This window comes from Salmo trutta, chromosome 21 (genome assembly GCF_901001165.1).
Source record: "Salmo trutta chromosome 21, fSalTru1.1, whole genome shotgun sequence".
NCBI lineage: Eukaryota > Metazoa > Chordata > Actinopteri > Salmoniformes > Salmonidae > Salmo > Salmo trutta.
Genome location: NC_042977.1, coordinates 17,806,501 through 17,820,126, shown reverse-complemented (window position 1 = coordinate 17,820,126; position 13,626 = coordinate 17,806,501). Strand labels below are relative to the sequence as shown.

Sequence of the window (13,626 nt, the reverse complement as noted above, 5' to 3'; positions counted from 1 at the left end):
ATAGAGCCATGACTACATGGAACTCTATTCCACATCAAGTAATTGATGCAAGCAGTAAAATTAGATTGAAAAAAACATTAAAAAATACACCTTATGGAACAGCAGGGACTGTGAAGCAACACAAACATAGACACACGATAGCATACGGACTATAAACACGTACACATGGATTTAGTACTGTAGATATGTGGTGGTGGAGTAGGGGCCTGAGGGCACAGTGTGTTGTGAAATCTGTGAATGTATTCTGTTTTTAAAATTGTATAAACTTAATTTTGCTGGATCCATAAATACATTCCACTAGGGGGAGTAAAAGCAAATGGATTTCCCTGTAAAACATTGAAGTTATCTTGATCCTAATCGGGGGCTTCCTCAAAGTTGTCATAAGAAAGTTGATATGGTGCAGTATGTTTTATATAGCTCATATCACTGTGCTTCTACATCTGCATTGCTCGCTGTTCGGGGTTTTAGGCTGATGTAAAAAGGGCTTTATAAATACTTTTGATTGTTTGATAGTCGCTCTGGATAAGAGCGTCTGCTAAATGACTTAAATGTAAATGTAAATAGTAGAATACTGTCCAGAAACATTCAACCTGATTGGAGAATAATGTTGCTGAGATCGTTCATTTTTGACCATCAATGATCTTTTCACGAATGAGTATGGTTTACAGTATCAAGAGTAAAAATGAGAGTAATAGCTTTGTATAACATCTAAAATGATAATTAGTCTTCAATCCCTTTGTTGAGAGAGATGACAGACATGATTCAACGTTGTTTCTATGCCTCCAGTCGAAACCAGGAAATCCTCAATTACTGTACATAAGATCAGATTGTCACGCAATCGTGAGCCCTTTCATGTCTGTTGTGTCATCAAAGTGTCTCAGACTTTATTTCAACATAACCTTCACAAGAAACCACTTAAAGTATGGTATGACCAAGAGTTTTTCCACAAGCATAAACTATACATTTGAATTCAACATTAGAGAAACTGTAAAAAGCACCTCAGTTTCTAAGTCTTCATTTTTCACGTTAAAAGTTTTCATACCCTTTGTTCAAAGGAATGTGGCTGTCTTGCCTATTTTTTTTATTTAACTCGGCAAGTCCATTAAGAACAAATTCTTATTTACAATGATGGCCCACACCGGCCAAACCTGGACGACTCTGGGCCAACTGTGTGGCGCCATATGGGACTCCCAATTACGGCCGGTTGTGATACAGCCTGGATTCAAACCACGGTGTCTGTAGTGACGCCTCTAGCACTGAGATGCATTGCCTTAGACCGCTGAGCCACTCGGGAGCCTTGTGTGGCTACACTACCGCAGACAGACTGACTCAATTTGAATATTTCTATAAGAAATAAGCACATTTTAAAAATCAGCATTAATATATTTTCATATATGTGATAGCAGGATGATACTATGTTCTCAAGTGATTGTTTACGTTGATTGTTGTGATCTGTTATTTCTTTGTCTTAAGGATGTCAAAGACTTCACCCAATGTTCTGCTGCATAGAGCGCCTATCCAGCTACTGTAGACTAACGTGACTATGTCACATATAGGAAGCGGTCATGGGAGAAAAAAAAGAGAACTGTGAAACTACTGTGTCTGGAACAGACAGACAGACAGACTGATAGACAGATGCACCAGCAGATTGTCATCTATAAGGTAAGGGTTCACTTGTACTGTATTCTATTTCATCATTACAACAGAATTGGCACAATATTTTTGATTTCATTACTTAATCTGCAACAATGTAATAAACAAAACCAGAAGTCATCTTTAACTCCTTTAAAGCATAACCCATTCAAATTGAACAGTCTGAATTGTGTTCACATTTTTCAAACCTTTATTTTACCTGTTTACTTTCATTGAGAGCTCTTTACAAGAGAGAGCCAGCCAAAATAGCATTTTTGTTTGGAATACTCTGGCTGTTTGACGAGCAGACGGGTAGTGAAGAGGTTAAGGATTCTCACATTAAATCAGGCAGGCACTGCTTCTGTACGTGAGAAGGATACAGATACTGTGCTCGCTCAAGAAAGGGAATGTGGTTTTGCATAATGTATGTGTGTATGTGTGTGTATGTGTGTGTGAGTGTGTGAGTGTATGTGTGTGTGAGTGTGTGAGTGTGCGAGCGTGTGGGTGTTTCACTTGCCATTCAAATGGTATCTGGGGTATATAGGGACAAGCTTGCTAAATATTACGGTAGTGGAAAAATGATTGTGAGGAAGAAAGCTAAACAATTATAAGATAGTATGGCTGTTACCTTTATGTATAATTAATCCACAATAAAAATAGCATAATTCCATTTAGAAGTCTTTCCCTTAAGATGTTTTCTTTTGTACATTTCTTTATGATTTATAAACCCATCCACCACCCCCCCTCTTCACCACCCCCCCTCTTCGGAGGACACATATCTTGTTTGTTTTTTACAGCTTTTCTGCTACATTTTCCATATACATTTAGCATACACATTTTACATACATGGTACTTTATTAAAAAGCGATCACATAACAATAATACGTTACAGTATGCCTTCATTAACTAAATAAATCACCAATCAGTTTCTCCCTTTGACCCCTCAGCGACACCATGGAACCCAACTGCTCCTTCGACGAGGTGGACCACCTGATGACATCACTGGAGCTCGTCATCTACGTGCCCATCTTCGTGTTTGGCCTTATCCTCAACGTCCTCGCCCTGGTTGTCTTCTGCATCTTCCTCCGCAAGTGGAGCGAGTCCACCATCTACATGACCAACCTAGCCCTCATGGACCTCCTTCTCCTCCTCCTGCTCCCCTTCAAGATGCACGCCACCAACCACCAATGGGCGGCCCACCACAGCTTCCTCTGCTCCCTCCTGGAGAGCCTGTACTTTGTGGGGATGTACGGCAGCATCTATACCATCACCTGCATTGCTGTGGACCGCTGGGTGGCCATATGCCACCCATTCCGCGCCAAGCAGCTCCGTTCCCCCCGGGCTGCTCTGGGGACCTGCATCCTGGTCTGGGTGGTGGTGCTGGGGGGCATCTCCCCCATCTATGGGTTCCGCAAGGAGGAAACGGGGTCCTTCCACTGCTTCCACACGTTCTCAAAGGAGGGCTGGCATCCAAAGGTGATCGGCTGCCTGTTGAGCTTCGGGTTCGTGGGGCCGGCCCTGGTGCTGGTGATGTGTTCAGCCCAAAGCATCCGGACACTGAGGCAGTCGGGCCAGGAGAGCCCTAAAAGCAGAAGCTGCGTGAAGATCATCTACAGTAGTCTCTGTGCCTTCCTGGTCCCGTTCACGCCCAGCCACCTGGGCATCCTGCTGCAGTTCCTGGCGAGTTAATAATAAGGCTGGAGATGCCATAAATACTTTCTTAAGGTTATCTTTTGTGCACATACAGTACCAGTCAAAAGTTTGGACACACCTAGTCATTCCAGGGTTTTTCTTTATTTTTACCATTTTCCTCATTGTAGAATAATAGTGAAGACATCAAAACTATGAAATAACTCATATGGAATAATGTAGTATCCAAAAAAGTGTTAACCAAATCAAAAAATATTTATATTTGAGATTCTTCAAAGTAGCCACCCTTTGCCTTGATGACAGCTTTGCACACTCTTGGCATTCTCTCAACCAGCTTCATGAGGTAGTCACCTGGAAGGCATTTCAATTAATAGGTGTGCCTTGTTAAAAGTTAATTTGTGGAATTTATTTCCTTCTTAATGCGTTTGAGCCAATCAGTTGTGTTGTGACAAGGTAGGGGGGTATACAGAAGATAGCCCTATTTGGTAAAAGACCAAGTCCATATTATGGCAAGGACAGCTCAAATAAGTACAAAGAAATTACGGTCCATCATTACTTTAAGACATGAAGATCAGTCAATACGGAACATTTCAAGAACTTTGAAAGTTTCTTCAAGTGCAGTCACAAAACCATCAAGTGCTATGAGGAAACTGGCTCTCATAAGGACCGCCACAGGAAAGGAAGACCCAGAGTTACCTCTGCTGCAGAGGATAAGTTCATTAGAGTTACCAGCCTCAGATTGCAGCCCAAATAAATGCTTCACAGAGATCAAATAACAGACACATCTGAACATCAACTGTTCAGAGGAGACTGTGAATCAGGCCTTCATGGTATAATTGCTGCAAAGAAAACACTAATAAAGGACACCAATTAGAAGAAGAGACTTGCTTGGGCCAAGAAACACGAGCAATGGACATTAGACCGGTGTAAATCTGTCCTTTGTCTGATGAGACGGAGAGTAGGTGAACGGATGATCTCCGCATGTGTGGTTCCCACCATGAAGCATGGAGGAGGAGGTGTGATGGTGTGGGGGTGCTTTGCTGGTGACACTGCCAGTGATTTATTTAGAATTCAAGTCACACTTAACAAGCATGGCTACCACAGCATTCTGCAGCGATCTGGTTTGCACTTAGTGGGACTATCATTTGTTTTTCAACAGGACAATGACCCAAAACACACCTCCAGGCTGTGTAAGGGATATTTTACCAAGGTGAGTGGAGTGTTGCATCAGATGACCTGGCCTCCACAATCACTTGACCTCAACCCAATTGAGATAGTTTGGGATGAGTTGGACCGCAGAGTGAAGGAAAAGCAGCCAACAAGTGCTCAGCATATGTGGGAACTCCTTCAAGACTGTTGGAAAAGCATTCTTCATGAAGGTGGTTGAGAGAATGCCAAGAGTATGCAAAGCTGTCATCAAGGCAAAGAGTGGCTACTTTGAAGAATCTCAACAACAACAACAAAAAATGTTAACTTTTTTGGTAACTGCATGATTCCATATGTGTTATTTCATAGTTTTGATGTCTTCACTATTATTCTGCAATGTAGAAAACAGTAAAAATAAAGAAAATCCCTTGAATGAGAGCAGGTGTGTCCAAACTTAACTGGTACTGTAATTGTCTGGGGGCATCTTCATCCTTTCGCTCTGGTCTGTTATTGCTAAGACCCAGAGTTTTTCCTGGCCATGTGACCTGACCTGACAGGCATAACCTCTATCTAATCCTCTATGTCCTCCCAGGTGCATCAAAGCCTGATCGAGGACTGCTTGGCCAAGACGAGGATCAGCTTGTACATTCAGGTGACCATGAGTCTGGCCAACATCACGTGCTGTCTGGACGCTCTGTGTTACTACTTCATCACCACGGAGGTGAGGAGCTCCAAGCAGACCTTCACCTTCAGGAGGTCCATGAGCCAGAAGAGAGCCACCACCAGCACCTCAGAGCTCTGACGAGACCCATGGAGGAAAAAACACTGAGCCAAACTGGTTGAAATGACGTTTTTACCATTTTCGCCCACTGGGAAGTTACTGGCTGTAATCTGACTAGGTTTGTGAGACATTCTGCCACTGTTGGAAGACAAGGGACGCCGACAAGGAAAAAGGAGTATTTATTGTTGAATACCTAGACAACAAGGTAGGTTGAAGGACAACAAGGTACTGTAGGTTGAATAGGAGAAGTCAGTTTGCTTACAATAGGCATTCATGAGCTCTATGTCATACAGTATGTGGGCTAAGACATACAGTCAGGTCCAAAATGATTGGATCCCTTGATATAGACGATCAAAAAAGACTGTATAAAATAAATTATACAAATACTGAGCTGTATTGTATGCTCAATTAAAAAAAAAAAGTATATTATTTTATGCTAATACAATTGCTCAGAGAAAGAGATTTTGTTTAACAAGTCATTTTTTTAAATCTCAAAAAGATATGGATCCCCATTTTTCAGTACTCCAGCACCCTCCCCTTGCAAGGATAATGACACTGAGCCTTTTTCTAAAATGTTTTATGAGATTGGAGAACACATTGGGAGGGATCTTTGACCATTCCTCTAAACAGAATCTTTCCAGAATCTTTCCTTCGTCTGCACTTATGTTCAATTCAAACCATAGGTTTTCAATGGGGTTCAAGTCCAGAAACTGAGTTGGCCATTGCAAAATGTAGATTTTGTGGTCAGTTAACCATTTCTTTGTGGACTTTGATGTGTGCTTGGGGTTATTGTCTTGCTGGAAGATCCACTTGCGGCCAAGTTTTAGCCTCCTAGCAGAGGCAACCAGGTTTTTGGCTAAAATGTCCTGGTAATTGGTAAAGTTCATGACGCCGTTGACCTTAACAAGGGCCCCAGGACCAGTGGAATCAAAGTAGCCCCATAACATCAAAGATCCACCTCCATATTTTACAGTCGAGATGAGGTATTTTCTGCATATGCGTTATTCCTTCGAAGGCCAAACCAACCAGTGGTGTGCGTGCCCATATACTTCTGTTTTCATGTCATCTGATCATAGTTCGCTAAATGGCATTGGCACTTAGATTGGAACCTGTCATATGACATATTTTATACAGTCTTTTTTGCTCAGTTTTATTAAGGGATCCAATCAGTTTGGACTCCATACGGGAAAAAAATCCCATTTATCTCTGTATACAGTATGCTGAATGTTGCTGTGAAGTTATGATAAAACATATGTACATCAACTATATACTATGTTCTGTATTGAATATTATGTATTACAATTGTATTACATTATTATATGATCATAGTTTTGTTCATTTCTGTAATTAAGGTAAAATTAGTCTATTTAAAATACATATGTAGTTGTACAGGATGGATACGATTAGGATATGTGATTTAGGTGAATTGTAATGGAATTAACCCCAACCCTGCTAAATTGTATAAAAATCCTGGCTGTTATTGTTTTAGCCTCATTCATTTACCCTCTTGTGTAAATTAATGACTGCTTTGTTAGACAACAGTCCAAACAGGAGTACACATTATTAAAGCTGACTATTCATATAACAGCTAAAGTAAGTTTTGTTCTGTCATTAGATTAAATCAAATTTTAAAAAGTAAACTGTGTTATTTGATCTGTTTTCTAAAAACAGTTGTTCCAAACAGTCCTTCTCAGTATGTTACATGTACCTTTAACTGGTGTTTTGAAACTGATAGGAGGGTGAACAGAAATTTGTACTGCTGTCTGGCTGAACTCTCAGGATCTTGATTTAGTCTGGCTTTTGAAGGAAAGTCAGTTTAAACCTTCACGGTGAAAAAAGAGAACGCAAATAGAACACAGTAGTAAAGACTTCCGAATAAACCCCTGGTCCATTTCCCTTTGAGGCCCGAAATGACTCACTTTCTTGTGACTTACTTTACACAGAATCAGAATCTCACTAATAACCACATATATACACTACTGTTCAGAAGTTTCGGGTCACTTAGAAATGTCCTTGTTTTTGAAAGAAAAGCTTATTTTTTTGGTCCATTAAAATAACATCAAATTGATCAGAAATACAGTGTACACATTGTTAATGATGTAAATGACTATTGTAGCTGGAAACGGCAGATTTGTTATGGTATCTTTCATAGGCGTACAGAGGTCCATTATCAGCAACTATCACTCCTGTGTTCCAATGGCACGTTGTGTTAGCTAATCCAAGTTTATCATTTTAAAAGGCTAATTGATCATTAGAAACCCCTTTTGCAATTTTGTTAGCACAGCTAAAAACTGTTGTCCTGATTAAAGAAGCAATAAAACGGTCCATCATTCAGTTTAAAGATATAGTTAACTTTTCTGAAATGTAAGAAAATTAACTATAACTTTAAGCTTTATTTTATGTTTTTGTTCTGTCCTTAAAGCTGCAATATGTAACTGTTCGGGCAAACTGACCAAATCCACATAGAAAAGTGAGTTATAGATCTGTCACTCATTGAAAGCAAGTCTACTTTCGGTTTTGTACACCAGCTTCAAACAGTTGAAAGTACAACATTTTTGGTTCTGGAAAATATATTTCACAGCGGTTTAGTTGGAACAATGATTCTCAACACAATTTCTTATTGATTTTATTTAACCTTTATTTAACTAGGCAAGTCAATTAAGAACAAATTCTAATTTACAATGACGGCCTACTTGCTTGTTTTGTCACATAAACTGAAATTAGGCGAACTATTAGAATTCTTGCAACCAGGAAACGGCGGAGCAATTTTTGCATAGTGCACCTTTAAAGTTGAATTAATTCCATTATGAAAACACAGGTGTAAACAGCTGCAAATGCTTAGCTAAGCCAATCTGACCCACAGTCTTTAGGAATTCATGGAATTATACAGAGGGACTCCTCTTTCATCTAGCTGTTGGGAGGGGTTGTTTGTGAGCAAACTGTGCCTCCAAAATGATGAGCAATGTCCTTTAACTGCTTGGACGGTTGTTGCGTAAGCCACTTCAAAGTTGTGATGTTTTGCATACTGCATTTCTCATTCCTCAACCTTGGTATAACAATGGCACCCGGTGGCAGGGGTTGTAATTGCAGCAGAATTAACCAAAGCCATGATTTCAGAACATGAATGTTACACACTACAGGCTTTTGAGCAACTCAGTGCAGTTTATTTGAATTAGGGGATTTAACAAAATCATGAAGGAATCCTTTCTGTCTGTTTCCTACGGAACCCAGGAGGTGACATTGACTGAGATCTTTTTTTTTTTAACGAGCTCACAATATTACTAAAAAATGCATGAATTGATAATAAACATGCTCATGATTTATAAAATGAGCTCACGAATTGTGAAACGTCCCCAAGAGGCTAGGGAGACAATCTCAAGCACCACCACCCATTCCTAAATTCTGACCAACAGAAACACACACACAGGACAACTGACACGCAACATGCATGTGCTGCTTTCCAAGGTAAGAGTGTGTGGTAGGCTATTACATTGAACTTTCCATCTAACGTTATCCATTGAAAAAGTCCCGAAAGCAGTTGCTTCATGTTCTTATTCATTTGCTCTACTAAGTTGAGCGTGACAGTGGTGGCACCTTTCCATCCTTTTCCTGCTCCTTCAAGGTATACATCTTAGTCTTACTAACTAGCTACGTGGTTTTTCTTTATGATTATGTCCATTATGTGTGGCTCTTACTAACTCCTTTGTGTTGTATCTGTCACGCGGAATGACGCTGGAGAGACGAAGCCGGTGCGGTAGACGAGACAGGAACAGCGTCAGAAACAAAGACAAAAACAATCAATGCAGCAGCGGAGAACAGAGCTGGGGAACTGACACATATAGAGGAGGAAATAACAGGTGATAAGTGAGTCCAGGTGAGTCCAATACCGCTGAAGCGAGTGACGAGGGAGGACAGGTGTGAGTGATGATGGCAGGAGCGCGTGATGCAGGGTAATCTGGCGCCCTCAAGCGCCAGGGGCAGGGAAGAGCGGGAGCCGACGTGGCAGGATCCACTCAATGGAGAGGGTGTGTGTGTGTGCGTGTGTGTGTGTGTGTGTTCCCGCCAGTCGAGCATCCAGTTTAGGATGCTCCTCCATTGTCCATTCATTCACTCACAAACACTCAACGTATACAATGTCCTCCACCTAAACTCAACCATGTTGATGCTGTCCTCTAATGATTTGAACATGTTCTTTATTGAAGCTGGGTTGTGCTCATTAGAGCAAATTGCAGTGGGCCTACCATTTGAAAGGAAACACTTTGAAGTTTGTGGAAATGTGAATTGAATGTAGGAGAATATAACACAATAGATCTGGTAGAAGAAAATACAAAGAAAAAAAACCAACCGGTGTTTTTTTACCACCATCTTTGAAATGCAAGAGAAAGGTCTCTGTTAAAGCCATCACTCTGGTTGTAATTCCGATAGTATCCACAAGATGGCAGCAGTGTATGTGCAAAGTTTCAGATGGATAACTTGGAGAATGACTGATCCTCAAGACTTTTACTGTGAAGTCCCCATGTCCATTTGGGCAAATCGTGAAGAACAATCGCATTCATATTCCATTTTATTGCAAGAATATCGTCAAATCTGTATACTTGGACTTTGATTTAGCTTTCCAAATATTCGTAGCCATATAAGTTCAACATTTGCAAAATAACCAGTTTCCATAACTTCATAACTCTGAATATCCTTATAATTTTTGTCCAAAATAAAAAGGCATGCTGTCATACAAGGTTAGAAGCTACATTTTACGACATATACATTGTTTCCGGGTACTCCCGTAAAGCCCAGCTCATTGGCTATCGAGCTAGCTTTGTTTGACCCCAATTGGTGCTTATTTGACAAAGATACAGTCGTTCAAGAGATGGCCGCCCGCGTCATCAGCGTGCCATGAAGGCGTCGCTCTCTGACCAAATATGGTGTCCTATAGGATATACTACACCCCTAATGAAATTATGAAGTTTTGTTACCTTCTAGGATCTCTGAGGAATAGATAGATATGTACTGTACATAGCACGCTGGGTATGTACATAGTCAATGGTAGGCTTCGAGGGGACTCCTATGGTAGGTACACCTACAGCTCATCTCTTGGCAGTAGTACTGTAGACTACTTTATCACTGACCTCAACCCAAAGTCTCTCAGAGCGTTCACAGTCAGCCCACTGACACCCCTATCAGACCAGAGCAAAATCACAGTCTACTTGAACAGAGCAATACTCAATCATGAGGCATCAAAGCCAAAGGAACTGAGTAATATTAAGAAACGCTATAGATGGAAGGAATGTAGTTTGGAAACCTACCAAAAAAAAATTAGGCAACAACAAATTCAATCCCTTTTAGACAACTTCCAGGATAAAACGTTCACTGTAATAGTGAAGGTGTAAACTTGGCAGTAGAAAATCTTAACAGTGTATTTGACCTCTGTGTTACATTCGTCGTAAAGATTGGACCAAGGTGCAGCGTGGTAGGCGTACATTTTAAATGTATTAAATGAACACCGAAACAAAACAAATACAAACGAAAACGTAACGTTCTGTAGGGCATACAGCACAGTACCAAAAACAAGATCCCACAAACAAAGGTGGGAAAAAAGGCTGCCTAAGTATGATCCCCAATCAGAGACAACGATAGATAGTTGCCACTGATTGTTGGCCGGGTATGGTTCTCAAAGAAATAGAAAACAGATTTCCCACCCTAGTCACACCCTGACCTAACCAAATGGAGAATAAAAGGGATCTCTAAGGTCAGGGTGTGACACTCAGCTTCCTTGTCAAATCTAAAAATCGCAAATAGAAAACTGAAGAAAATGAACAACAATGACAAATGGTTAGATGATGCAAAAGTCTAAGAAAGAAATTGAGAAACCTGTCCAACCAAAAAAATAGAGACCCGGAAAACCTGAGTCTACGCCTTCACTATGGTGAATCACTAAAACAATACAGAAATACTCTACGGAAAAAGAAGGAACAGCACGTCAGAAATCAGCTCAATGTAATTGAAGAATCCCTAGACTCAAACCACTTCTGGGAAAATTGGAAAACACTAAACAAACACAAATAATTATCTATCCAAAATTGAGATGTATGGGTAAACCACTTCTCCAATATTTTTGGCTCTATAACAAAGAACAAACAGCAAAAACATATACATGATCGAATACAAATCTTAGAATCAACTATTAAAGACTACCAGAACCCACTGGATTCTCCAATTACCTTGAATGAGCTACAGGACAAAAAGGCATGTGGTGTTGATGGTATCCTCAATGAAATGATCAAATATTCAGACAACAAATTCCAATTGGCTATACTAAAACTCTTTAACATCATCCTTAGCTCTGGCATCTTCGGCAATATATGGAACCAAGGACTGATCACTCAAATCCACAAATGTGGAGATAAATTTGACCCCAATAACTACCGTGGGATATGCATCAACAGCAACCTTGGGAAAATCCTCTGCATTATCATTAACAGCAGACTCGTACATTTCCTCAGGGAAAACAATGTACTGAGCAAATGTCAAATTGGCTTTTTACCAAATTACCGAACGACAGACCACGTATTCACCCTGCACACCCTGACAAACAAACCAAAACAAAAGGCAAAGTCTTCTCATTGTCACGACTTTCTGAAGGATCGGACCAAAACGCAGCGTGTTCATAGTTCCACATCTTTTTTTTTTTATATATATTTTATTTTTGCATTTTCCAATTAAGAACATTCAAAACAAAAGTGAAAATATGTTAGACAACAAAGGACAAAGTGACGGTAACAGACGAGCGTAATAAAAAATACAAATTATATATATGGGCATACATAATACATAAAAAACATACATGATACATAAATCATAATAAAATAAATAAAAATTATAATAATGAGACATTGATTCATATGGTCACCTGCTGTAAGCTACATATTATACACTACGTGTGAACCATTATATAAGAATTATATAGAGATTTAATCAATGTGATGTGAGGGGAGATTCTCCATATGGTCAATAAAAGGTTGCCAAATTCTGTAGAATGTCTTTAACTTATTCCTCAAGCAGTAAGTGATTTTCTCCAGTGGGATACAACTATTAACTTCCGATAGCCACATTGCAACTGGCAGGAGGGAATCCGATTTCCATTTCAAGGCAATACATTTCTTGGCAATCGCTAGCAATATTTCTGTTAGCTTTATAGTATGACTTTGCCTAAGATTGGTGTTAGTATAGTTACCCAGTAGGCAGACCTCCGGGTCTAAAGGGAATGCAACCCCATGGATTGAGGATATGGTATTGCATACCCCCTGCCAGAAACCATGTAGTTTTGAACACTGCCAAGTGGAATGGAGGAATGTTCCTTCATCTGAGCCACATCTAAAACATAGGGAGGAGACATCAGGGTTGAACTTGTGCAGTCTAGATGGGGTGATATAGAGCTGATGGAGGAAATTAAACTGGATCAGTCTGTATCTGGAGTTCAATGTGGATGTAACACCATCCCTGCATAGGTCACTCCATAGGCCCTCATCAAGATCAATACCCAGATCTTTTTCCCATCTAAGTCGGGGTTTATCTAGCTCAGGCAGTGTTAGTACTGACATTAGAGCATCGTAAACACGGGAAATGGTCTTCAGTAGTGGTTGGTCTGCATGGCAGAGTTGTTCAATAGGTGACATCTTAGGTAGGTTCCATTGTCCCTTGAGAGTCACCCTAATAAAGTCTCGTAGTTGTAGGTAGCTAAAGACATCCCTGTTAGGCAAGTGGTATTTCTGTTTCAGCTGTTCAAAAGACATAAGAACTCCCTCCTCATAACAGTGTTCCAGAAGAGTGATCCCCTTATCAGACCATGGTCTAAAGTTACTATTCTGGAAAAACATAGGGATCAATCTATTGTTCCATAAAGGGGTTTTAGGGGAGAGAAATCCCCCTCGTCCGAACAGCTCATGCAGTTTACACCATGCCAGGACAGAATGTATGATTAAAGGGTTGTCTGTCCTGGTTTTTATAGATTTTCTGTCCCATTTGTAAAACAATTCTGCCCCCGTGTCATCATTCATCTCAAGCTTTTCAATGTTCAACCATGAGGGGGAGGGACCATTGTCAAACCTCTGAGCCAGAAACCTAGACTGTGCAGCCCAGTAGTACATTCTAAAATAGGGGAGGTTTAAGCCCCCTTGACCGTAATCCAGGGTCAGTTTGTCCAGGCTAACCCTCGGGGTTTTGCCATGCCAGATAAACCGTCTGGTCAGCTTGTCGAGAGAGGAAAAGAATGCTGCGGGCACAGGGATAGGGAGAGATTGAAACAAATATAGAAATCTGGGCAGGATATTCATTTTAATCACATTGATTCTACCCAGTAGGGTGAGAGGCAAGTCCATCCACCTACACAGGTCACCTTCCACCTTTTGCAACAAGCCGGCCAG

At 40.5% G+C, this 13,626-nt stretch overlaps 1 protein-coding gene across 1 annotated transcript; it reads left to right on the top strand.

The window, feature by feature from the left end:
• Positions 1–1,288: 1,288 nt before the first annotated feature.
• On the top strand, positions 1,289–5,630 carry LOC115156855 (G-protein coupled receptor 55). Its single transcript, XM_029704631.1, has 3 exons — positions 1,289–1,662; positions 2,580–3,312; positions 5,021–5,630. Exons 2-3 carry the CDS (start codon positions 2,587–2,589, stop codon positions 5,228–5,230), a joined length of 936 nt encoding a protein of 311 aa, XP_029560491.1. The 5' UTR covers positions 1,289–1,662; positions 2,580–2,586; the 3' UTR covers positions 5,231–5,630.
• Positions 5,631–13,626: the final 7,996 nt, after the last annotated feature.